Source organism: Mauremys reevesii, linkage group 8, assembly GCF_016161935.1.
Source record: "Mauremys reevesii isolate NIE-2019 linkage group 8, ASM1616193v1, whole genome shotgun sequence".
In the NCBI taxonomy this organism is placed as follows: Eukaryota; Metazoa; Chordata; order Testudines; family Geoemydidae; genus Mauremys; species Mauremys reevesii.
Window position 1 is genome coordinate 102,951,417 of NC_052630.1, and position 24,249 is coordinate 102,975,665.

The 24,249-nt window shown below is 46.5% G+C and overlaps 1 protein-coding gene, 1 long non-coding RNA gene and 1 pseudogene across 3 annotated transcripts in view; 1 reads left to right on the forward strand and 2 right to left on the reverse strand.

Annotated features, from left to right (window-relative positions):
• The window catches only part of LOC120369612 (cytochrome P450 4B1-like), a 47,966-nt gene extending 26,377 nt beyond the window's left edge, over positions 1-21,589 (reverse strand). The window contains exons 1-3 of one of the 2 annotated variants that reach the window (XM_039483088.1): positions 21,534-21,589; positions 17,634-17,775; positions 16,523-16,622 (exon numbers count right to left, since the gene is read on the reverse strand). In XM_039483088.1, coding sequence (XP_039339022.1) covers positions 16,523-16,622; positions 17,634-17,660 — 127 coding nt within the window. In that variant the 5' untranslated portion in view covers positions 17,661-17,775; positions 21,534-21,589. Of the gene's footprint in view, positions 1-16,522; positions 16,623-17,633; positions 17,776-19,579; positions 19,983-21,533 lie in introns of those variants that run through there. The other variant, XM_039483086.1, reaches the window with a different exon arrangement.
• On the reverse strand, positions 1,267-16,279 carry LOC120370191 (annotated as a pseudogene).
• A 232-nt stretch (positions 21,590-21,821) lies between the features above and the next one.
• LOC120369614 overlaps positions 21,822-24,249 on the forward strand; it is a 163,766-nt gene continuing 161,338 nt past the window's right edge. The window contains exon 1 of the long non-coding RNA XR_005583275.1: positions 21,822-22,261. This is a non-coding gene — a long non-coding RNA (uncharacterized LOC120369614). The remainder of the gene's footprint in view (positions 22,262-24,249) is intronic.

Here is a 24,249-nt window from a genome sequence, read left to right on the forward strand (position 1 = left end):
ACATTAGGGCTTTTACTGGTATAACACCAGCAGTGAAAAATCACACCCCTCGCCGACTTGGTTATACCTGTAGAACTTTTCAGTGTAGACCAGGATTTGCACTCTCCTTAATTTAGTTAGCTGAAGGGCTGAATCAGGCCGTCCCATGGCAACAGATAAGCCTTTGCATTGCCCTGAATGGAAGGCAGGGGAAGATTAAAGAGAGAGGCAACTTTTGTGCAACGAACCTGCCATTGATTTATGTCCTATCTAGCAGACGTTTTGGAGCATGAGCTTTCGTGGGTGAATAGGTATTCACCCACAAAAGCTCATGCTTCAAAACGTCTGTTAGTCTATACAGTGCCACAGGACTCTTTTACAGATCCAGACTAACACGGCTACCCCTCTGATACATGTCCTATCTAGAAGCATGTGGAGTGGCCAGTGCCCAAACAGCCCACCTGGGTCCCGATTCCTGATTGGGGCTTCTCATGTAAATAAACAATAATTGTCATTACCGCTATGTAGGGCTTCTTCCTATTAAGCATATCATCGCCCTGGGGCGCAGTGTGGAGGCACACTACTCCAGCAGGAACTGCAGAGCACTCCCTTCCCTTGGTGGACTTACTGCAGTACCCTTTCTGGGGTAAACCAGTACAACTCCCTACCTACTCGTCTCGCTCCCTCAGAGGAAGTGATCCCTACACAGGCGCTGGAAATCTGGCAGGCCCGTGTACAGAGCATATAAGGGGACAGGAAGAGGAAGTCTCCTTACTCTCTCCCATCCATCCTTCACCCTTTGTGTCAGAATCTAGCCCCTCTGCAAATCTCCCAGAGCTGGGACACTGTCCTCTTTCTCTTCTGTACAACGCTAAGCCCTTGTTAAACTATTATGATGATCAATAAAAATACACAGCTGCATCTCCATGGCCCTTCCCCCTGCAAATAACTTTTTAGTTAATCACAATGAAGAGTTAGCAGGGTTACATCTGCAGAGATGAAACACAGCCTTTGTTTTCACTAGAACCGACTGGGAAAATTTTGACAGGAATTGTTGCTTTGGACAGAATTTTGTTTTGAAAAAAAAATCTATCAATGTTTTTTGACACCGGTACTAGTTTAGATTTGTTGATTTCAGAACGAGTTTTCGTTTTGCCTTTTATATGAAAGTCAAAATCAGAGGAAAAAGTTTTGATAATCTTGGAAGAATTTTTAAAATTTTATTAAAATGATTTTTTAAAATTCATTTTGTAGGAAATTTTGAAATTCTGTTGTTTCCTTTGCAATTCTGAATGAAACCATTTTGAAATCACAGAATTTCCCATGAAAGGGAAATTTCAGTTCCCACCCAGCTCTAGTTATTCAATCAAATTTAGATTAAACTCTGTCATGTATCACACTCCTGTCCCAGTGATCTAAGTGTCACTGAAGTTTCTTCAGGTGCAGGTGAATGCCATTCTTGGAGCGCAAAACGAGCTGAGGTATTTTGACAGGGGGCTTGGCTGGATCAGGGGAGAGTTCAAAGCGCAGAAGAGTCATCGCAAGAGCCACCTTCAACTCGTTCATGGCAAAATGCTGCCCCACGCAGTTCCTGAGCAGAGAGAAGTGACAAATATTTCATCTCTAAAGTTACCAAAGACACTTAATATAGTAAACAGAGCACAAGGGGCGGCCACTGAAATAGTTAACGGGATTCACTTCTATTCAGTGGTTAGTAGAAAGGGCTGGAAAATGGAAATTCCTTCCCACAACAAAATTTTGCATTTTTAAGTCTGGAGATGTGACAGCCTGGGGAACCGACCAGCCCCCAATTCCCTGAGTAGACTGTGGTGCAGAGAAGTGACTAGCAGCTGCTCTTTCTTCACCAAGTAGAAAAGAGATGGCAGTAGAGCTGTAAACATAATTCTTATCTGATGTTAAACATCTTCCCCAGGTAATGCCTGCAGCCAAAGAACATACTTGTTTTATTTAATTATGTCGGGCAAGAAAAATACCAAGTGCTGCACTTTGCTCTCTCCAGTCACAGTATAAATTGGTTAGTCTCTAAGATGCCACAAGGACTCCTCGTTGGTTTTTTTAGTATAAAGACCAGGTCTGAAGCCAGTTTAAAGTGGCAAAGAGCCATCAACTTTTCTATGTGGATTTAGATTGGCTAAGCATCAGCTTTCTACGGGTATTTGTTTTGGATAAACTGAGCAGTGAAGCTGGTTGGGATTTTTCCACTGGAATGATTTTCCATCAGAAAATGCAGTCTTAGCAAAAATGAAATTTTTCTAAAGAACATTTCCAATTTTTGTTGGAAAATTTTGAGGAAAATCTAAATGAAAACTCCTGTAAGCCAGGCAGGCAGCTTGGGATAACTGGGGAACATTCATTTAGATGTTCCAAAGGAAAATTTCAGTTTTGAAGAAATTGCCCCTTCTGTCAGAAAATTATTCCAACAGAAAATTCTTCACCAGCTCTACTGGATAGTTTATCAGAAACAAACATAGGCAGAGGGCTGTGTGAATCAGCATAGATTCAGTGAAGTTGACGAAACTATGCCATTTACACTGGCTGAGAATCTGGTCCCTGTGGTGGAACAGGAGAGAACAATTAGCAGAACCTAATGGTGTTTCTCTTGGCTGATTTGTAATTAAACAAAAGGTTTGTTCTTTTGTTGCAGGCACTTGTCAGGGAAGAAGGATTCTAGAAACAAGTGACAATTACATGTACAGTTCTGCTGTGAATACAGCAGGAAAGCTGCCACCTCCTCTCTCCATAGTGAAGAATATGTACAGGGTAGTTCTTCACAAGTCTTGCCCAAGATCCCACAGCACATCAGTGGGTAAGCCAGGCATAGATCCCAAGTCCCTAGACTTACCTGTCCACTAGACCACCCCATGTCCTAATAACTAATATTATTGTGCAATAGAGCCTACAATGTGCTAGATACTTGGCAAGATAAACAACAAAGGACAGTCCCTTCCCCCAAAGAGTTGACAAGCAGACAGAGGCCAGGGCAGGAAAATAACAAAATAATTTTCTATACCAATCAACAAGGTTCCCTACAGGCAGCACAGCAAAAAGTGGGACGTAACACTGAAGAGAAGCAGGGGCCTTGCCGATGAGTTCAAGGTCAAACCATGTATAGGGGACCACACGGAAGATGGTATGGAGGTATTGTTCTGACATGCTGTGGATTTAAACAGACATAAGCCTGAGCTGGACCCAGGTCCAAGAGTTTCCTAAGTTAGGGGATGTTTGGATTTGGAGTTTTGCTTCAGTCCCAATGTTCCTTTTTATGCACACACTGTTTAATACCTTGAGAGCACGTGTAAAACAAGAGCACTCTGATATGGCACATGGCAAAGACAAAAGGTGAAATTCTGTTCCCCTTGAAGTCAATGGCAAAACTCCCACTAACTTCATGGGAACCAGAATGTCACTCCAAGGTGGGAGTGATTCATCAGTGTCCAGGGAAGAGGATTTTATTTAACTAAAGCGACGTATAGAATTAAATATATTCCACCTGGGTCCAGCTGCAAATGGCAGAAAAGCATAGGAATGGCGTCCAGCTGAGTTGTCTGGTGAGAATCTCAAAGGGTCGAAGACCTGCAAAGAATAGTAAAGACACATAGTTATGAAACTATCGCTTAGTTTGGAAACTGAGCTTAGCTAGTAAGGGCCAGATTCCACTCTCAGTTACCCTTGCACAAGCCCACTAAAGGCAAGTAAACGGCCTTATCTTAATGACATAGGGCAATGTGTACCAATGGTTTGGGTAGGGAAAAGGGACACAATTTCCATCACAATCTCTCTCCATAGCTAACACCTTGTATTAGTATATGGCTCGCAGCTTACAGCAGAGAAATGGCCCCATGCAGAAGATCCTTGAGACATCTACAAACTTCCCAAAATGAAGAGGGTGGGTCTGGCGGAAACAAACATGGGAGGAGTCAGGGCAATGAAAGGTATTGTGTCAGCTTTAGGATTTGACCCAATGCATGGGTGAACCTGGTTCTCTCTCCACCCTTAATTAAAAATTCACATAGAAACAAAATTTAGTTTTGTCTGGACCTCCCATTATCCAAAGGTCTTCACATATCCCCTACAATCTATGGTTAAGTGGAGTCCTCAAACAGCATGAACATTGTGTTATCTACATACTTCTAGTGAAAAATGGTCATCTACCCAAGGAAAGGGCCTGCTTGCTGCTTCTTGTGCACATATGAACTTCTCATTGATCCGACATATAGCTATCCCATAGGGCTTGTCTACACTACAGGACTATTTCGAATCTACTTAAGTCGAATTTGTGGATTCGACCTTAATAAGTCGAATTTGTGTATCCATACTAAATACACAAATTCGAACTTCTGAGTCCACATTCACGGGGCCAGCTTCGACTTTGGAAGCGGTGCACTGTGGGAAGCTATCCCACAGTTCCCGCACTCCCCGCTGCCCATTGGAATTGTGGGATTTCACCCCAATGCATGCTGGGGGGAAAAATGTGTCGTCATTGAACCGTCAATCCCGCCCTCCCTCTCTTCCTTGAAAGCGCCGGCGGGAAATCTGTTCGCGCCCTTCTCTGGTCGGTTACAGCGCGGACGCCACAGCACTGCGAGCATGGAGCCCGCTGCGATCATCGCTGCACTTATGGCCGTTGTCAACTCCTCGCACGTTATCGTCCACCTCTTCCACAGTCAGATGCTGAGAAACCGGGCGAGGAGGCTCCGGCAGCACGGTGAGGAGAGTGGCGCAGACCTCTCACAAAGCAGGGTACGCCGGGCAGTGGAGATCATGGTGGCAATGGGTCAAGTTCATGGTGTGGAACGGCGATTCTGGGCCCGGGAAACAAGCACAGACTGGTGGGACCGCATAGTGCTGCAGGTCTGGGATGACACAGAGTGGCTGCGAAACTTCAGGATGCGTAAGGGCACTTTCCTTGAACTGTGTGACTTGCTGTCCCCTGCCCTGAAGCGCCAGGACACAAGGATGCGAGCAGCCCTGACTGTGCAGAAGCGAGTGGCCATAGCCCTCTGGAAACTTGCCACGCCAGACAGCTACCGGTCAGTAGCGAACCACTTTGGCGTGGGCAAATCTACCGTGGGGATTGCTGTCATTCAAGTAGCCCACGCAATCGTTGAGCAACTGCTCTCAAAGGTAGTGACTGTCGGAAATGCGAAGCCATCTATGATGGCCTGGACCGCGATGGGATTCCCAAACTGCGGTGGGGCTATAGATGGGACTCACATCCCTATCCTGGCACCAGCCCACCAGGCCAGCGAGTACATTAACCGAAAGGGCTACTTTTCAATGGTGCTGCAAGCTGTGGTGGACCATAGGGGACGTTTTACCAACATCAACGTCGGGTGGGCGGGCAAGGTTCATGACGCGCGTGTGTTCAGGAACTCTGGTCTGTTTAGACGCCTCCAGGCAGGCACTTTCTTCCCGGACCACAAAATAACGGTTGGGGATGTGCAGATGCCTACAGTGATCCTCGGGGACCCGGCCTACCCGCTAATGCCCTGGCTCATGAAGCCCTATACAGGCGCCTTGGACACTGAAAAGGAACTCTTCAACTACCGGCTGAGCAAGTGCAGAATGGTGGTGGAGTGTGCTTGCGGACGCCTCAAGGGAGATGGCGGACCTTACTGACTCGCCGGACATCAGCGAAAAGAATATCCCGTAGTTATTGCTGCTTGCTGTGTGCTCCACAATCTCTGTGAGAGCAAGGGCGAGACCTTTTTGGCCGCTTGGGAGGTTGAGGCAAATCGCCTGGCTGCTGTTTACGATCAGCCAGACACCCGTGCTGAGAGAATATCCCAGCGGGAAGCGATATGCATCAGGGAGGCTTTGAAAGCGAGTTTCCTCGCAGAGCAGGGTAACCTGTGACTGTCCACTTGATTTTAAGAGAGCCTGATCATAAACCAAGTTTTCCCCACTTCCCAAGGACGTTTTAAAACTAAGGACATGTTTTAGTAATTAATAATAAATCTTTCGTTGACTTTTCATTTCTGTTTATTCGTTGAAACATGGAAGCATTCTGTGCTGGTTAAGGTGTGCACTGATGGGTGGGTTTGCAGGAAGGGGCGAGGGGTGCCGTCCTTGGATAGGGGTTACCATGACGGCTGTGGGTTTGGGCGTTGGAAGGGGTGAGGGGTGTGGGGGAAGGGTGAGTATCTGCCCCTGGATGAGGTCTATTTTTGGGGCTCGGGGCACCGGGGAGGATCGTGACTACGGTCCAAATGCATGTGAAGGGAAGCCTGCCTTTACATTCGGGAATGTCAGGCACCTGGACCTGCACAAGCATACACCTCAAGGAAAGACCCGGGCAGCATACACCACACAGACTGTCCCTGGTGCCTAGTGACTGCAGTCTGTGTGTGCCCTGCAGTTGACCCTGCAGCCAAGTCTGTAGCATGGCACTGTGGGCTATGCAGTGACATTACAATTACCCCCCCCCCCCCACAGAACAACAGAAAGTCTTCTGACACCAGAAACGTGACGGAAACAGTCAGTAACACCAAACCGCTTTTAATAATGTAATACACAGTGGGGGGTTTGAACTTGGAGTTGGGACTGGTTGATGCTGTAAAGAAAGAGCTTGTACAAATTTACAGCGCGACAGTTGTCTCTAACATTATCGGTGCTGCGGTGCAGGGACAGTTCTCACGGCCCCTACCGCCTCCGTCTTGTCACTTTGGGTGAGGGGGGGACAGGACTTCTTGGCGTTGGAGGGCGGTTGCAGATGCACTGCAGGGGGGCTCTCTCCTCCTGACTGCGGTCTTGCAGAACATCTACAAGGCGCCGGAGCGTGTCCGTTTGCTCCTCATTAGACCAAGCAGCGTTTGAGTCGCCTGCTGGTCTTCCTGCCGCCACCTATCCTCCCGTTCCAGGTGTGTGCGATGCTGCTGACACAGGCTCTCCTCGACTGTCTCTGCTCTGCCGCCTCCGCTCTGGAGCTGGCCATCAGTTCCTGGAACATGTCGTCCCTTGTCTTTTTCTTTCTGCCTAATCCGAGCCAGCCTCTGCGAGGGGGATGGCGGGGCAGTCCGGGAAGGAGCCGAAGCTGTGTGATGTGAAAAAGTAGGTGATTTCCTTGAACACATACATGTTTGCCAACAGTAAACACAGTCTAGTCAGTTTCAGTGAACAAGACCAAAGAGGGAACCAAGTCTCAGGAGATCTCAGAACTAGTCCGAGATTTCGGAATACGCTCTCATTGGCGGCGCCATTGCACTGGAGAGCGCACAAGCGAGGAGAGACAGCTGCATCCCTCTTGCACAAAGTCCTGGTAAGCCTTACAGTACAGAGTGCTTATCAGTTAGTGCTTAGCTGTGCTCTCCTGCTGGAGGCAATGTGCAAAGCAGAAAAGATGAGCGTTATGCGGCATCTCCCGCCAGTGAACGGGAAAGACCCCTGTATGCTTTTCCTCTGAGGCCTGCCACAAGTGGCTGTTAAGCGAGGGTCATTCTTATGCAAAGTAAAACTCTGTTAAGCGAGGGTCATTCTTATGCAAAGTAAAACTCTGTTAAGCGAGGGTCATTCTTATGCAAAGTAAAACTCTGTTAAGCGAGGGTCATTCTTATGCAAAGTAAAAGTCTACCATGCACAATAGTAACAGTACACTAATTCCACTAATTAGATGCAGCACTTCCACAATGACATCACCCTGAGGCGTGTCAGGCGCACACAGAGAGAGCGGATGTTAATAGAAGCCCTGCACAGACCAGGACCCTACGCTGCCATGCTCGTAGAGGCGATGGTCCCCCTCTACCTGAGGATGGCATGGCGCGAAGAGTGTGCTTCAACGGAGCACCCAATAAAGCACCTCTCCCAAGAAACCTCTTGCTGAGGCTTTTCCAGCTGCTCTCTGAGAGCTTTTTTGAAATATCCCCAGAGGACTATTGCTCCATTGCTGTTTGTGTAGACCTGCTGTTTGTTTAGTTTCATATTTAAAAATGTTTATATAGTATTTCTATTTTTTATATAAATCCCTGTTTGTTGGAAAAATAAAGGTTTCCCTGTTTGTAGCACTTACCGCCTGATCCTTCCCTGATTCCGAGTCCTGGTTAACGGGCGGGACGGTTGGTAGGGGATCTCTGTGAGGGTGATGAAGAGATCCTGGCTGTCAGGGAAAGCGGGAGTGGGTTCGATGTCGCCTGCGCCGTCCTCTAAAGACCCTTCCTCATCTTCCCCATCGGCGAACAGGAGGGGGAACTGTCCCGTACACTATTCCGTCCTCGGAGTCCACCGTCACTGGTGGGGCACTGGTGGCAGACCCACCTAGAATGGCATGCAGTGCCTCGTAGAAGCGGCATGTCTGGGGCTGGGCTCCGGGCGTCCGTTTGCCGCTCTGACTTTTTGATACCCTTGTCTTAGGTCCTTCACTTTCACGCGGCACTGCATCGCATCCCGGCTGTATCCTTTGTCTTTCATGGCTTTAGAGACCTTCTCGAAGGTCTTCGCGTTCCGCTTGTTGGAGCGCAGCTCCGAGAGCACAGACTCCTCGCCCCACACAGCGATCAGATCCTGGACTTCCCGGTCAGTCCATGCTGGGGACCTCTTTCTAGTCTGGGATTGCCCGGACTCCTCTGCTGGAGAGCTCTGCATCGTTGCAGGTGCTGCGGAGCTCGCCCCGATGTGCAACCAGAACGTCAGATTCAAACCGCCCAGACAGGAAAATGAATTCAAATTTTCGCGGGTCATTTCCTGTGTGGCTGGCCAGAGAATCCAAGCTCGGACTGCTGTCCAGAGCGTCAACAGAGTGGTGCACTGTGGGATAGCTCCCGGAGCTGCTAAGTTCGATTAGCATCCACACCAAGCCTAATTCGAGCTAGCAAGTGCGAATTTAGCGTTACTCCACCTGCCGGGGTGGAGTACCAAATTCGAACTAAAGAGCCCTCTAGTTCGAATTAAATGGCTTCCTGGTGTGGACGGTTGAGCGGTTAGTTCGAATTAACGCTGATAAATTCGAATTAAAGTCCTAGTGTAGACCAGGCCATAGCCAAAAATATCTTATCAGTCTCAAGTAAAAAAAGTAGTACCTCTGGATCGTGCCAGACTGTGGGGTTTCTGTGAAGACCATAAATATTCAGTGAAACTAGGGAGCCTGTTAAGAATCACAGAAATAAATCATCATAAGACAGGAAAAACGTATTCTAGACCATAGTGTAGATGTCCATCTACACAAGTGGAGTCCTGTAAAACTAGATTAGTAACAAATCCCCTTTTGAAGTCCTGTTTTCTTCTGCCACCCATGTGTTTATTGAGTAACAGAGTTCCATCAGGGGACCACCTCATTCTTTACTGACTATTAAAACAAAAATTGGCCAAAAATGTTAAAGAATTTCTACAGACGGTGAAAAAAGTCACTTCAGGTAAGGGTCAGGAGAAGGGGAAATGTTGAGGTGGGGTGGGAGGAAATCCCAAAAGATGTTAGAGATGAAAGAGTCCTGGTGGACGTGCTCCATGTCCTAATCAATGCAAGGTTTTTCCTTGTGGTTTATTCTCCTGCTCTTTGTCTTATCTGCTTTTAAATATGTCTCCACCTTTTACCTTTGAAGATTGTGGAACAACTTATACATCACACTACTAGGAATTGACTCTTGGTATTTATTTGTATAGCTGCCATGTTGAGGAGCCCCAACCATAGCCCAGGAGCCCACTGTGCTAAGTGCTGTACAAACACAGAACAAAAAGACAGTCCCTGCCCCAATGAACTTACAGTCTAACTATAAGACAAGAAACAACAGATGGAATCAGACAGACTGATGGGGGAGTTCACAGAAGTAACATTCATCAGTGTGACAGGCAGCTGTCTCAGCACATCAGCAGCCTAGTTGTGAATTTTTTGTAGGGTTTATTGCAAAGGGAGAGTTTTAATGATGGTTCCTCACAAGTGTGAGGGGCAGCATGGCAGAAAGCATGAAGATGCTTGTTGGAAAATTTAACAAGTGGGCAATGGAGGCTGATATCATGGGCTGGCTGGAGGTGGGAGTTGACCTTTTGATACTGAACGAGGGATGATAGGTAGGGGTGGGGAATGTAATGGGTCATGAAGGGCCTACCAAGTGAAGACAAGTAGCTTATGTTTGATACAGTAGAGAAGAGGGAGCCAGTGGAGGGATGCAAAGAGGGATGACAAGGTCAAAGTGACCTTGGTCAAAGGCTGGGAAAATAACCTTTGGAGCAGCATTTTGAATGCACATCAGTGGGGCAAGATTGCATTGTTCAAGGCCAGAGAAAAGGATGTTGTCATGACATGCGAGATAATGAGAGCAGGGCTACAGTTTTAGCTGTGTGGCTGGGTAGGAAAGTCCATTTTTAGAGCCATTATTCAGAAACAATTGGCAAGACTTAGACAAAGACCTGTCTCTAGGTTCTCACATCCAGGCTGAGTCAAAGATGAAGCCCAAGTTACAGGCCTCAGTGATGGGTAACAGGGTGGTGAAGAAAGGAGGTAGCAAAGGTGATTTTGGAGGGAAGAGTAATAGCTCTGTTTTGTCTATGTTAAGCTTGAGCTGATGGCTAGACATCCACAAGGAGATGTCAGAGACAGGCTGAGATTTTTTTTGGACAGAAGGAGACGGGTCTGGAGTAGAGAGACAGATCTGTGAATTGTCCACACGGAGATGGTAGTTGAATTTGAGTTTGTGGATGTTCTTGATATTTAGCCTAAATCAAGTATCACACTATTACTCCTAATAATAGTCCCTGTGTCTCCCTAAACAATTCCCCTTCCCCATTTCATTCTCTGTATATAAAATGCTTTTGGAATGAGAGGCAATATGCAAGTAAGAGACATGAGCATCACTGGCATTGATGTACAGGCACACAGGAGCCTAATTAGCATTTAAAGAGGAGATTGACGAAGCAGACCTTTTGGTAAGGTACGTCCATCAACAAATGTTACAGGTGCACTGAGCTCTCGTGCTACGACAGGTACCGGAGGGTAAAGACGAAGTGTCTCTTTGATGCACATGGTGGTGTAGGTCATCTTCCCAAAGTCATCCCTGAAAAGAACCAGAGGCAGAGATTGGGGACAACTGACAATGGCCAAAAATATATTCTTCATATTTTCTACAGAGATTCAACCAAAGGCAGAGCTGTGACCTGGAAAACAGAAAACTGAAAGGTGAACTTTATAATCAGTAAGTCAAGCAGATTGCAAGCAGATGGGAGTTCTCATGATGCACCAAGGGAAACACATTGCATCCCTTAGAAGGGATATAGCAGTGGACTTACTAGTACCCCCATGCACAGTGCAGCAGCGGGCGGAAATTTCTCTCTCCTCCCAGTGCTTCCCCAGCCTAACACAAAGCTGAGCTTAAATCAGGGGTGGGCAAACTATGGCCCGTGGGCCACATCCGGCCTGTGGGACCGTCCTGCCTAGCCCCCAAGCTCCTGGCCCGGGAGGCTCATCCACAGCCCCTCCCCCACAGCATCAGCTCGCTCGCTTTGCCGGCGGCACAATGCTCTGGTCAGCTGAGCTGTGAGTTCCTAGGGCAGCGGAGCTGCAGAGCCCAGCCTGACCCGGTGCTCTGTGCTGCATGGTGGTGGCAGCAGCGTGGGCCGTCTCCAGCTGGGCGGCATGACTGTAGCGCCGCCAGCCACCGGTGCTCCAGGCAGCGCGGTAAGGGGGCAGGGAGCGGGGATGGATAGAGGGCAGGGAAGTTCAGGGTGGTGGTCAGGGGTGGGGGTGTGGATGGTGGTCAGGGGGGAAACAGGTGGTTGAATGGGGGCAGGGGTCCCCGGGGGCAGTCAGGAAGGAGGGGGGATTGGATGGGGTGGCAGGCGGCAGTCAGAGGCAGGGAGTCCGGGGGCAGTCAGGGGACAGGGAGAAGGGGTGGTTGGATGGGGTAAGGGTTCCAGGGGGCCATCAGGAATAAGAGGAGGGGTTGGATGGGGCGGCGGAGGTGCAGGGGCAGTCAGGGGACATGGAGCAGGGGTATGAGGATGGGGCAGGGGTCACAGAGGGGCTGTCAGGGAATGTGGGGGGTTGGATGGGGCAAGAGTCCTTGGGGGGGAGGGCAGATAGGAGGTGTGGGCCGCGCCATGACCCCCTCCTATAACCAGCCCTCCATACAATGTACGAAACCCAATGCTGCCCACAGGCCAAAAAGTTTGCCCTCCCTGGCTTAAATGGTATGCACAGTCCTGCATAATTACATTGCCACCCAATCACTGCTGAGTTAAAATGATCATTTCTATAAAACAATCACTCTTTCGATCTACAGGAGTCTGCTTATGTCTTGCCAGTGACTATACTTTATATAAATGGGACTAAGTGTGGTTTATAACCCGGACTGCACATGAACAAGGCTACAGCGTTTGTGTGGCTTTAACTATGCACACAGGACTCTGCAGCTACAGAGTTGGGGCAGAACCCATCCCTTGTGTCAAAACTATGCTTCTGAACATTGATGAAACTGGACAATTAATTTTAACCTTTTCCCTGAACAAACAATATATTTTTTGGAAACTGCTGTCCACAATGCCCAGGCCTCTCTCAGTGCTGCTACTCGAAATGCTCACATACTTGGCTCCGATCAGTTCTTGCAACACTCACTTTAGCACTCAGAAGGATGTCCAGAAAGTCCAGGTGGCGCCTCCTCTGGAGCTTTTCAAGCTTTTGCTCATCTTTAAGGGACTCCTTTCTTTCTCTGATCACTTTATCTACATCAGGAAAACATTAAAATAATTATATCCCATTCGGAGCGATATGTGCACTGTGATTCTCCAGAACCCCAGTGGATCCCAAAATACCCAGGAACCAGAATTCTTTGATTCTCATAATTTCTGAAATGAGATGGATCACTCTGCATGGCTTCTGGGGGACGTAAAGAATCTGGGCCACAGCAGAGCTGCCTGAACTACCTACACCGATGGGCGCTTCTCCTGTTGGTGTAGGTACTCCACCTCCCTGAAAGGCGGTAGCTATATCAATGGGAGAAGACCTCCCGTTGACTTAGGGCTGTCTACATCACAAGTTAGGTCAGTACAACTACCTTGCTCAGGGATGTGGATTTTCCACATCGCTGAGTGATGTAGTTATACTGACATAAGTCTGTAGTGTAGACTACGGCTTGTCTTGAAGCCTGGTACAAATCCTTAATGAGAGGTGAGAAGAGGATAGTAGGAAATACCTGTATGGTGATGTGCTAATTTGCAGGCCTTGCGGAATCGACGCCCTTGAGAACTGAGCCAGTAAACGAGATGGTTGTGATGCAGGGGGGTCTGGATTCTCTGATACACCATCAAGCTGAGGTCCATGACCATTTGGATATATAAGTTGTCACTACAGAGAGAGAGTCAAGGGAGAGATGGATAAAGACAAGGCAGCAAGTTTGAGCGCATTGGGGGAGAGACTGCAAAGATTTCAGAATTGTTGATTTTAATGGCAAGTGTGTGGTTAGCGCAAGACTGAGCTCAGCCAGCATGACAGCAATGTGAACAGGCGGCAATGTAGCAGACTGCCTCAGAGAATGGACTTTTCCTTCCAAAGCATTCAGGCCAGCCTGCAAAAGGCAAAGCAGCGTTCCCGGGGAATAACTTGAGTGTTTGTAGTTGAATGTCTTGAATTTGCAGCACTTCTGCCTGGCCTTGCACCCCCAGTGTAAGCGTCTGATAAGCCACGTGCCCAGTCCTATGTGGTGCCAAGTGCCCTCAGCTCCCCTTTATTGCAATAGGAGTGGCAGGCAGGCAGAAAGGAAAAGTCCATTCTCTGAGGCAGTCTACTTCTATCACATCTGTGTAGTTCCCAGTTCGGACACAATTGCACCACACTGAATTTAAAGTCATTTAAGGCCAACAAGGACTTTTCATCAGGATTTGACACCAGCCTGTACTGACCTGTCAGTCTGGCAGTTGCTCCGGTAACTGAAGGCAGATTTCATGATGATGTCGAGAGTCATCAAGCTGACATGTTCAAAGAGCTCCACTGACTTATCCTGTGTGATCAGCTGTTCCCATTTATCCTATTGGAAAAGAGTAATGAGAAGGGAGGCATTTTCTTGGCAGTACAGAATCCTGGTTACAGCCATTCACTTGGGTGTGGGCCACCTCCTGCATCTGGGGATGTTGGACCTGTGAGCAGGTGGCTGTGATCTTTAACAGTCCAGCCAGTTTCACTGACAGTCTTATGTGCAATGGGTTAGCATGGGCTCTCTTCTGCTCACTGTGCTACACTGCTGCAGCGCTGGGAACCGACCCAGCATGCACCAGGGAGAACATTCTCAATGTTTTTAAATCTTTCTAATCTACTAGATAAAGGCTCTTAAATCAGGAAAGAGCACTAGGAGGTTTGAACTCATGACAGTGCCAACAGCCGTTCCTACCAGCATCACACGGACAGAATCTGCCATCATGGTCACGTAAGGTTTCAAATATCATAGTGAAACCCTGGTGTCAGCAGCCTCTGATGCTGGAACCACTTTGGCCCATTTAAGATCAACAATCCTTGCCCTATGGAGGAGCACAGTGCAAAAAGCTGGTTAGATCACTTCCTACTAAGCAATGGATCATTTCAGGTGCCATGATACAATCCAGCCATAATATGAATGAATATCTGCTCAGTTCTATCCAGTGTATTCATCAGAAACATGAGAATTTTTCTTTAGAACATAAGAACATCCATACTGGGTCAGACAACTGGTCCATCTAGCCCAGTGGTTCTCAACCAGGGGTACGCAGAGGTCTCATCAACTCATCTAGATATTTGCCTAGTTTTACAACAGGCTACATAAAAAGAACTAGTGAAGTCAGTACAAACTAAAATTTAATACAATGACTCGTTTATACTGCTTTATATACTATACACTGAAATGTAAGTACAATATTTATATTCCAATTGATTTATTTCATAATTATATGGTAAAAATGTGAAAGTCAGCAATTTCTCAGTAAGTGCTGTGACACTTGTATTTTTATGTCTGATTTTGTAAGCAAGTAGTTTTGAAGTGAGGTGAAACTTGGGGATATGCAAGACAAGTCAGACTCCTGAAAGGGGTACAGTAGTCTGGCAAGGTTGAGAGCCACTAATCTAGCCCAGTACCCTGTCTTCCAACAGTGGTCAATGCCAGGTGCTTCAGAGGCTATGAACAGAACAGGGCAATTATGCAATGACAATGTCATCTGCTCCCGTCTTCTGGCAGTCAGAGGTGAGGGACACGAAGAACATGGGGTTGCTTCCCTGAGCATCTTTGTTATTAGCCATTGATGGACCTATCCTCCATGAGCTTATCTATTTCTTTTTTGAACCCAGTTAGACTTTTAGCCTTCACAACTTATCCTGGCAATGAGTTCCACAGGTTGACACTGTGTTGACACTGTGTACTTCTTTTGCTGAGTGACATCATTAAACATCTTTGATTTCACTATGAGCTTTTTGGAGAACCAATATTTTTTTCCCCTGTGAGAAATTTCAAAAGAAAAATCTTTGTTTGAAAATTTTTAAGCAACAATTTTCAGTTTTCCTGTGGGAACCAAACCAAAATTCATTTTGAATCAACCTTTCTGTAATTAAATGCAAGCTTTCAATTTGTTTCGACTTAAAATGTCATTTTGTTTCAACTAAAACAACCAAAACAAAATGATATTTTAAGACAAAACACAACATTTTTCATCGAGAAATTTCCTGCTGAAAGCTGAACAGTTGTGTCAGAATTGATATTTTTCCACACACATTTCAGTTTCAACAAAGCCATATTTTTTGAGGAGAAAAGGTTATGTACCAAAACGTTTAACCAGGTCTAATTTCAATCCAGACAAGGAAATTCAAGGTTAAGGCTCAAAGATGATCTGATACTTGTTTATGTTTTTCACATATTACCACGTAATATCATGTGTAAAATATTGTATCTAATGTGCTCTGAAATTAAACCTCCGAAATATCTAGTTACAATGATGACATGAGTAAAAGGAAGGAGCTTAACCTCCATTTCTCAATCTGAATTCGGATTTCCCCACTTTCCTGCATTTCAGTCCCACCTTTCCAGTTACTGTCACAGTCGTTTTTGTGTTAGCCATTAAATGCTATCGCTCTGTATCTATGTGGCACAACAAATGGTGCTGCTTCCCTCATGAATATCACCAGCAATATTGTTACATGAGGTAAATGAGAATGAAATATGATAGTACAAACCAATCCAGGGAACCAGGAAACTGGTTGCTACTCATGGTGAGTAAGGCATCAAAATCTGGTCCTATGTTAGTCAAACAATTATGAGAATTACTTCTAAGCTTTAATCATGCTCTTGTTAGTAGAAAAATCTGTATTGGGAAGGACAATCTCCATACAGGAAAACTCTGACATTTTATATCAAGGTTCCGTTCATAGATTCTAAAGTGTTAATAAATGTCTGACAGACATTGTAAGCGTGTAACAGAGAGGAGTAATAGGTGTTGTTATAGGGGGTTATAGCTACATCAGAAAAAGGCACAATAGATGGCTCTAAGCAACCTACTGACCTCTTGGACTCCTCTATAGCAATTGACAAGTCATTTTCTAATACATCAATTCTTTCTAATCATTTACTATTTATAAATAGAGCCTTACTAAAAAAAAGGTGACCACAATTCTCTCTATTTAAAGCATGCTCTTCTCCTTCATTCATCCATCTATCCAGATTCATTCCCATCACCATAGTATCAGAGCACTGGGGAAAGACCAAATTGGTTTAGTTATGCTTAAAACCCCTTCCAATAAATACATCACCTCCTAGTCTGCATTTTCGTTTGTGCCTGCTCAGACTTGCTCTTTTGTTTAGGAATATTGACTCATTAGCCTCTGATTCTCATTATGTGTAATAAGTACAGAGATTTTTTAATACCATTACTTAATTCAGGCTTTATCTTCAGTGCAGCCTTAGGTTGAGTTATAACTTGAGTGTTGCCCCTAACTCAAGTCCCATCTGCACTGAAAAAAACATAAGTCAAGTGTAGTGGTGCTTTCAGCTGAGCAGGCCTGGCCCATCGAGGAAGAGGCTACAGCTCTAGTGAACACAACCTGTCATTTTCCAGGTATGTGCAATGAGCCAACAACCTTTCTGGAGTGTGGGCAATACAGATTGAAATGGACATTAGCAGCTGCATTTTCGGACTGGTCTAAATAGGTCTACTTTTTTCCACCCACAAAGTTGCAGGCATAAATAATTTTTTTATTTATTTTTTTTAATAATAATTGCAGGCCCTGTGTAGCTGGCGTAAATTGCGTTCAGTGCTTGGGCTTCAGCACTTATTAATTGCTCTTCAGATGCAGAATGATCATTTTCTGTGTGAGTATTGAAAACAGTTGATCAAAATGTTCACAAAATACACTGATTTCATTCTGTGCCACTTTCCATCTTAAAACAATGGCATTTTCTTTGAATAGATGCTTTTCATGTCCATTTCTGAGACCTCTGCTTTACAGATAATAGCATTCAGTGGCATTTGCAGTATGGAATGATATCACTAGCACTCAGATATAAGAGGTGTTATATTTTTGGACCCAGCAGAGAAGGAGATAAACACAGTGGGAGCTGCTAGAAACACAGCTTTGTGCTGTGCTTGCTTTATTGTTCTAGCTGAAAAACTGAAACTAACAAGAAAGTGAGGGGTAGCACTGGGAAGCAGGGAGTACTTAAACATTTAGAGGAACAGGACATCACAAGATGCAGTATCTTTACCTCCTCTGCTGTAGACCGCCTTAGCATATTCAGGGTGGTTGATGCACAAGAATCCTAAGAAACCGCCAAACCACACGGGGTGACAGTGTGGGTATTGTTCTGCCCAGGATGCCGTATTGTCTAGTTCATCCTCTTGTTGAAGCTGTGTTGTAAATTAAAGGTAGATGTAGAGGCGCCCTGTTTGTTAGAAAGGCAGATTAAGGTGGGTGAATGTGGGTAAGGCCAGGGGAAATCATAAGAAGTAGCCCAGACAGTTGTTATTTAAGCAATTCCTCTTTCAACCCAGTCCCTTTCTCCCTGTTCTGCCTTCAGATACCCATCTGGACCCTGACCTCCACCTCCCATTATGTTTCCTCATCCCATCCCCACAGAACACCTGGCTGAGTCTGTCCTGGGCCTTTGAGCTTTCTGTCTGAGTTCTCCCATGTAGCACATCTAGAATCTAGTTCAAATGGGCATTCAGGGCCAGATCCTCAGCTGATGGAAACCGGAATAACTCGACTGAAGGCACTGGAGTGATGCCCATTTACACCAGCACCTGGGATTTAAGCGCAGACCCAGCTGTGACTGACAACTTGTGTGAGGGTTGTCTAGGTTTTTGTCTTGTTGAAGCTGCATTGTTAAAGGGAGATGTAGTTCAAGGGAGATCTTTAGCAGCACACTCCGAGTGGGGAAGAGTCTTGCTACAGTCAGGGGACTGGAGGAGTCAGATGAGGCAATAGCTAACAGGCCTAGGCAGGAATTCATGTTTGTATTTTTGTAAAGTTGCCCTTGTACAAAGCTTTTCAAGTCACTCCAAGTGCAGAGATCCTCCCTGTTTATTAGAAAGGCCAGTAGAGGTGAATGAATGAGGACAAAGCCATGGGAAACCATAAGAAGTAGCCCACACAGTTAAGGAATCCCTCCTTCAACCGGTCCCCTCACTCCGAAAAGGAGAACTCTGAATGCCAACAGTTCTCCCACTTTTAAATTGGATTCTAGATTACAGCACCTTGTGGATCAGCCATGCAGATCCCACTGGTTTTGGCAACTGCAAGTTCTTCCATTTGAGAACTAGTGACCAGACAGCCTGCTTAAACCAATAGTTTAATTTTAACAGCAGGAATAAAGCATAACATAACATGGCCAGGATTTTAAAGCAATAGTCCATGTGAATGTCTAGCCTACCTAAAGGCTTCCCATCCTGTGATGGAAGCCTTAACTTCCTCAAGACTCCCCCAGCTCAGGCATTGTCTCTCAGCCACCCAGAAGCGTGTACTGGATGGCAGTGCTTAATTTGTGCCTCTAGTCTTGGCAGTTCAGAGCCCTGGCACCTCTGGGCTTGCTGCATCAGTTATGAACAAAAAAACATTGCTTGAGCCCTGGCACCTCTTTCATTACAAATTAAGCACTGTTGGGAGGTGTCATATCTCCAGTTGTTGTTTTGCCTTCCTGGCTGTTTCCCAAAGAGCCTGATGGGATATTCTGATGTTCCTAATGCACCCATGAAAAACTTCACAGATGTGCCTTTTCCTACCTCACAGGACCTAGAACTCATCAGAGCGGCCCAGGACAAGCTGTTCTTATGACTTGGGAGAATTTTCAAAACGTTGCCAGACACCTCTCTTTGTTCTGAGCCGTGTGCTGGTAACTTGAAAGAGAGTGAAAATCTCTCTGCAGGCCACAGAGCATGCATGCAGAATCTGAACTGGCCTGTTCTGGAGGGTTTAATAGGAGAAAACAAGTCTCTGCCTTAACCACAGAAAGCCTGTGACCTCTCCCTAGCAAACGTGACAATAGACTCCTATTAGTGGGAGGGTAGAGGAAAGTAAAGAAACTTTGTACTTATGTAAACAAGGAAGCCAAGTGCCCTAATAGTTGAGGTAGGTCTATGACATAGTACAATCCCAATTGCTACCTTACTGTTCACACACACACACACGCTACAGTCCCAGTTGCTACTTTACCATTTGAAGGTGGCCATACAGCCAGTGGGTGGGAGGTCCTGGGAAACTTTTAAAGATTTTGAGCAGTTTCTGCTTCCTCCGGTACAGCTGGATTGCTTTCAGAACCACACAAGCAAGGCACACCACAGCCGTCAGGTGAAACATCTGGGAGACAGCTCTGCTCAGCCATGCCCCAGAAGGGTTCATTACTGTCTCCAGTACAGATTTCATGAGGCTGCCCTCATTGGCAGGCACTGAATAAAAAAGCCCCAACCCTGTCAGCCTCTGCTGCACTCTGTACTTACTGTATGCACAGAGTCAGACACACTCTTATCACACTGGACTGCAAAGATTAGACTTTCAGCTGCTTTTCAAATGGATTACAAGCACCGCCCAAATCAGAACAACCGTGGGTGAAGTTTGCTGAAAGAATAGCTCTAGAAGGCAATGAGCATGTTGTGGGAAACTTGTGTCTGACTCTAATTCATGCAAAACAGGCTGGATAATTGTATAGCCAATAAAGCTCTGGGTAGCTATGTAGGTGAGGTAGGAGTAATCATTTATCTCTGCCTCAGAACATAAACATATCAAAAAACGCACCCCAAATAGCTCTGCATGGCAGCATAAATCCTGCATGCAGAGTGTAGCCATGTTGGTCCCAGGATTTTTAGTGTTTAGGAAAGTTAGAGTAGTATGGACTGAATAGAGATACTGGATTTATGGCTTATTATAACACTCTATAACCCATTAAGTCCCTGCCCCCCAGCTTTTTTGCCCCTATAACTGGAGAGGTGTTAAAGGGCCACATCACCTTGAAATAGTGTTAACTCCTTATGCTAAACCATCTGTTCTACCTTGTATTTAGCTGTGACACTTGGAGTGTATTTCCCACACCTAAAGGAGAGCTTTGTGTAAGCTTGAAAGCTTGTCTCTCTGTCACCAACAGAAGTTGATCCAATAAAAGAGATTACCTCACCCACCTTGTCTCTATAGTAAACACTATGAACTAGATCCTCCACTGCAGCTATGCTGATTCACAAATGGAGCAGATTTACAAAATGGTAGAACCATTAGCAGCCCCAGTGAGTTCAGCTCTTAAAAATCAGGTGACAGACAGGGTAGATTAGGAGATTCTAAGGACAGCAGGGACCATTAGATCATCTAGTCTGCCTTGGGTGACCAGATGTCCCAATTTTATAGGGACAGTCCCGATTTTGGGGACTTTTGCTTATATAGGTACCTATTACCTCCCCACCCCCTGTCCCGATTTTTTGCACTTGCTGTCTGGTCACCCTAAGTCTTCCCTCCTGTATGTAGCCCCTGCCAGTTTGGGAGCTTTAGAGGTGCTGCTCCTACAGAAAGTAGCACAGAGGCATAAACTGGGACTGTCTCTGAGACTGCCTGGTTTGGCTGTGCTGGAGGGAGACACCCGGCCTGTGGCAGGAAGACACGCCTGATTGGCAATGCTGGGTGGCCCCAACGGTAGGTCCCTGAAGAGGCTTCACAGGGCTCGGGGAGGGGGGACTGTGTGACTGGGGGGAAGGAGCGGAGATCCTGAGGGAGAAACGGTTGGTTGTTTCTCTCCACAGCCACCAGAGAGGCAGCCATTTTTACTCTCTTGGTCACAAGGTCTGAAGCCGACCCAGAGTCCCCCGATCCACAAGAGAGGCCGAGTCCCCGGAAGATTCAGGAACTGTGGGAGTGGAAACCCCACAAAGACCCCACTGCACTGGCCACCAGGACTCGATCCTGCCTGGGACACCATCCAGCTCTTCCTTTATATAGCTCCCTGTTCCGAGCTACAGGTTCCTCACTCGCACATGCTCCGTCTTGACCATTGCCTCAGAATTCGGATTGACAGCTCTGCCCTCTAAAACAAGTTGTGACCGGTATGAGCGGGTTCTGACCAGCTGGAGGCTTAACTGCCTCTCCCCTCTGTCACTCCTTACTACACATGCTCACTGATGACCTTCACCTCAGCGCATGCTCAGGGTCTGCAGCGTCCATCTCAGAGTGGAGTGACTTTTGCTTATTCAGTAGAAACTGGAGAATTTTCTCTGGTAATAACACAGGAAAAGAAGAGGTTAAAAGCAGCGAATAAGAGAGAGCGGCTGCATGGAGCAGCCAATCAGGGCCCGGAGGGCTCACATATAAGAAGAGCCGCAGGGCAGAGCCCAACCCTAGTCAGTTGCTGCCGGGAGCCCAAGGAGAGAGGACTGTGTTCCTAGCAGGCAGTAAGAAGGTAGCACCTTGGATAGAGCAGTTGCTGGCAGGGACTGGGGAGCTGGCTGGCTGGCTGCTGGGAAGTGCTGGCTGGAGGTCCTGAGAAGAGGGTGAAGAAGGTGCTCTGGCTGCCGGGAAGTGGCCAAGAGAATTGAAGCAGTATTGTCGGAGAAGTTAAGGAGAGGCAGCAGGAGGCTGCTATCTACAGGGTCCCTGGGCTGGGACCCAGAGTAGTGGATGTGCCCGGTTCCCCCCGACTCGCCACTAGGGAAGTGGCTGGACTATAGAGCTGGGAGATACTTCCCTCCTCCCCGCAGAAGGGGGAAAATGTGGATGGTGGTATGGACGGAGGGGCGAGTCATGAAGAGGACTCTATGGAATCAGGCATTTCTGCAGGCAGAGAAGGTGGCGGGAGAGGCCTGACCAGAAGAGGGCTGAGAGAGCTAATCCCCAAGATGGCCAGCAGGAGCTGCTGCTCTGGTGAGTGAATCCTGTCATGGTGCCCCAGAGCTGCTGAGAGCTCCAAATGACAGAAGTTTTATAGGGGAGGGAGTTGTCTGCTGGCATTTCTTGGTGAGCCAAGGGAAATGATAGGATGGGGAACTGTGGTCAAAATTCAGTTAAATTTTATATTCGGGGGTAATAAAACACTGTTATCCCTGTGGGTAACAAAAGAACAGGAGAACTGCACCAACTATGCAACTATGGGTCATCCAAACCATCACTGCAGTCTGGCAAGGCTGGGTACTGGAGCCCCGACAATATGAGAGAAGGAGGAGGAGCTGCTATCTTAGGTGGCAATGCTATCTCTGGTGGCAAGAATTGTGCCCAGTGCTATTTCACTGATCTGTCTCTGAAGAGTGGTGGAGAGGTAGCTTTCATGAAGAAGACATGGCTTTGCAGACAGTGGCAGACACGGAGGTGTTATTGAAGCAGGTGAGCTGAGGAACTCTAATGAGGTCCCTGCTACCCAGCAATGAGATCAGTTCAGCTGGGCGAAGTGGTATAGCTCCCGGACCAGATCTGGCAGCGCTTTCCACTAGGGCTGGAGATAGACCTGCCTGAATTCTGCCAATGTTTTCTTTGTTTTGTACAATGGACTCAGTGTTTGTTAGAAGTATTGCTTGTCAGGGGCACCTCAGGGGGTATGTAGTTTTCCTAGATTTCTGGGCAGGGATGTGAGCCATTGTTGTTTGTTAAATTTTCAGAAGGAACCTTAGACATTTGAACCAGCCCTTTGTACTGCCAATAACGTCTGGTATAAGGACCACACTGATTTTTGTTGTTGGTTTTCAGGAGTTATTGCAAGATGGGTTAGGTCCTTGTTTATTTACATCTCTGAGTCCTTTCCCTGTTCTCATCCCCTTGTTTCAGCTTACCTTGTTCCTATCTGGGGATTAAACTGGTTTTTTTTTTTAATGTGGACTGTGATTCCATGTACTAGTTAATTCATGTCCTAGCAGTCAAGGAGTTGTTAGTCCTTTGTATACCTGGCCACTAGGTGGAAGCACTAATTGTTGGGTGAGGGTGGAGATCAGAGAGATCCTGAGGAGGGTGGAACAAGGGACTCCACCACCAGTGAGGGCCAGGATCCCCACAGGAAGGGGTTACATGTATAACAAAGGTCATAGAATTTTACCATTACCCCTGCCTTGAGCCCAGTAAGAGGTGAAAGTGCAGTATAACCTTTTATAACCTTTACATGGATTTAAAATAAATCTGTACTTAGGGGCTGATCCAGCCCTCACTGAAGTCAATGGGAATTTTCCACTGACTTCAGTGGGCTCTGGATGCAGCCGCAAATCGAGCATATTATGTATTTGTGATGCTCTGCAGGGGTACCCAGGGTTGGAAAATGCTTCACTGCTACATGCCCTTAGCATGATGCAGTCTTGTCCATGCTTCCGTTCCCTGAAACCAACCGCCTCTGGCAGCACAAGCACGACCTTACAGACCCCACAGGCTTCATTCCCTTTGTGCAGGTTAGTGAATGGCACACACCAATGCCCAAGCACGCTCTGAGAATTCCCTGCAGTGTCCAGCCTCTTATCCACTGAATACTACCAGGTCTGACCAAAGAAACAGTTCAGACCAGCTTGTAAAATTCAGCTCAAGACCAATGTTTTGCTTAATATTACAGCACTGAGATATATTTATAGTGAAAACGAGAATAAGTTTATGATTAAAATATAGAGATTCAGGAATAATGAATAAGAATATTGGAAACAGATGGTTACATATAAAACAAAATCATAACTTGCTTTCTAGAGACAAAACTTAACTGCATGTCTAAAGTGGTTAGTACACTCCAAGTCCTCTGCAACATTTTCAATCAAGGCAGGAAGAGATCCCGTTTTCATGAATGCAGATATGCTATCCATTTACTTCCTAACCGTAGGATACCATGATGCCTTCTTTGCCTTTTAGAAATACACCCAAAGTTCATTGTCTTTACTCCTAGACAGTAT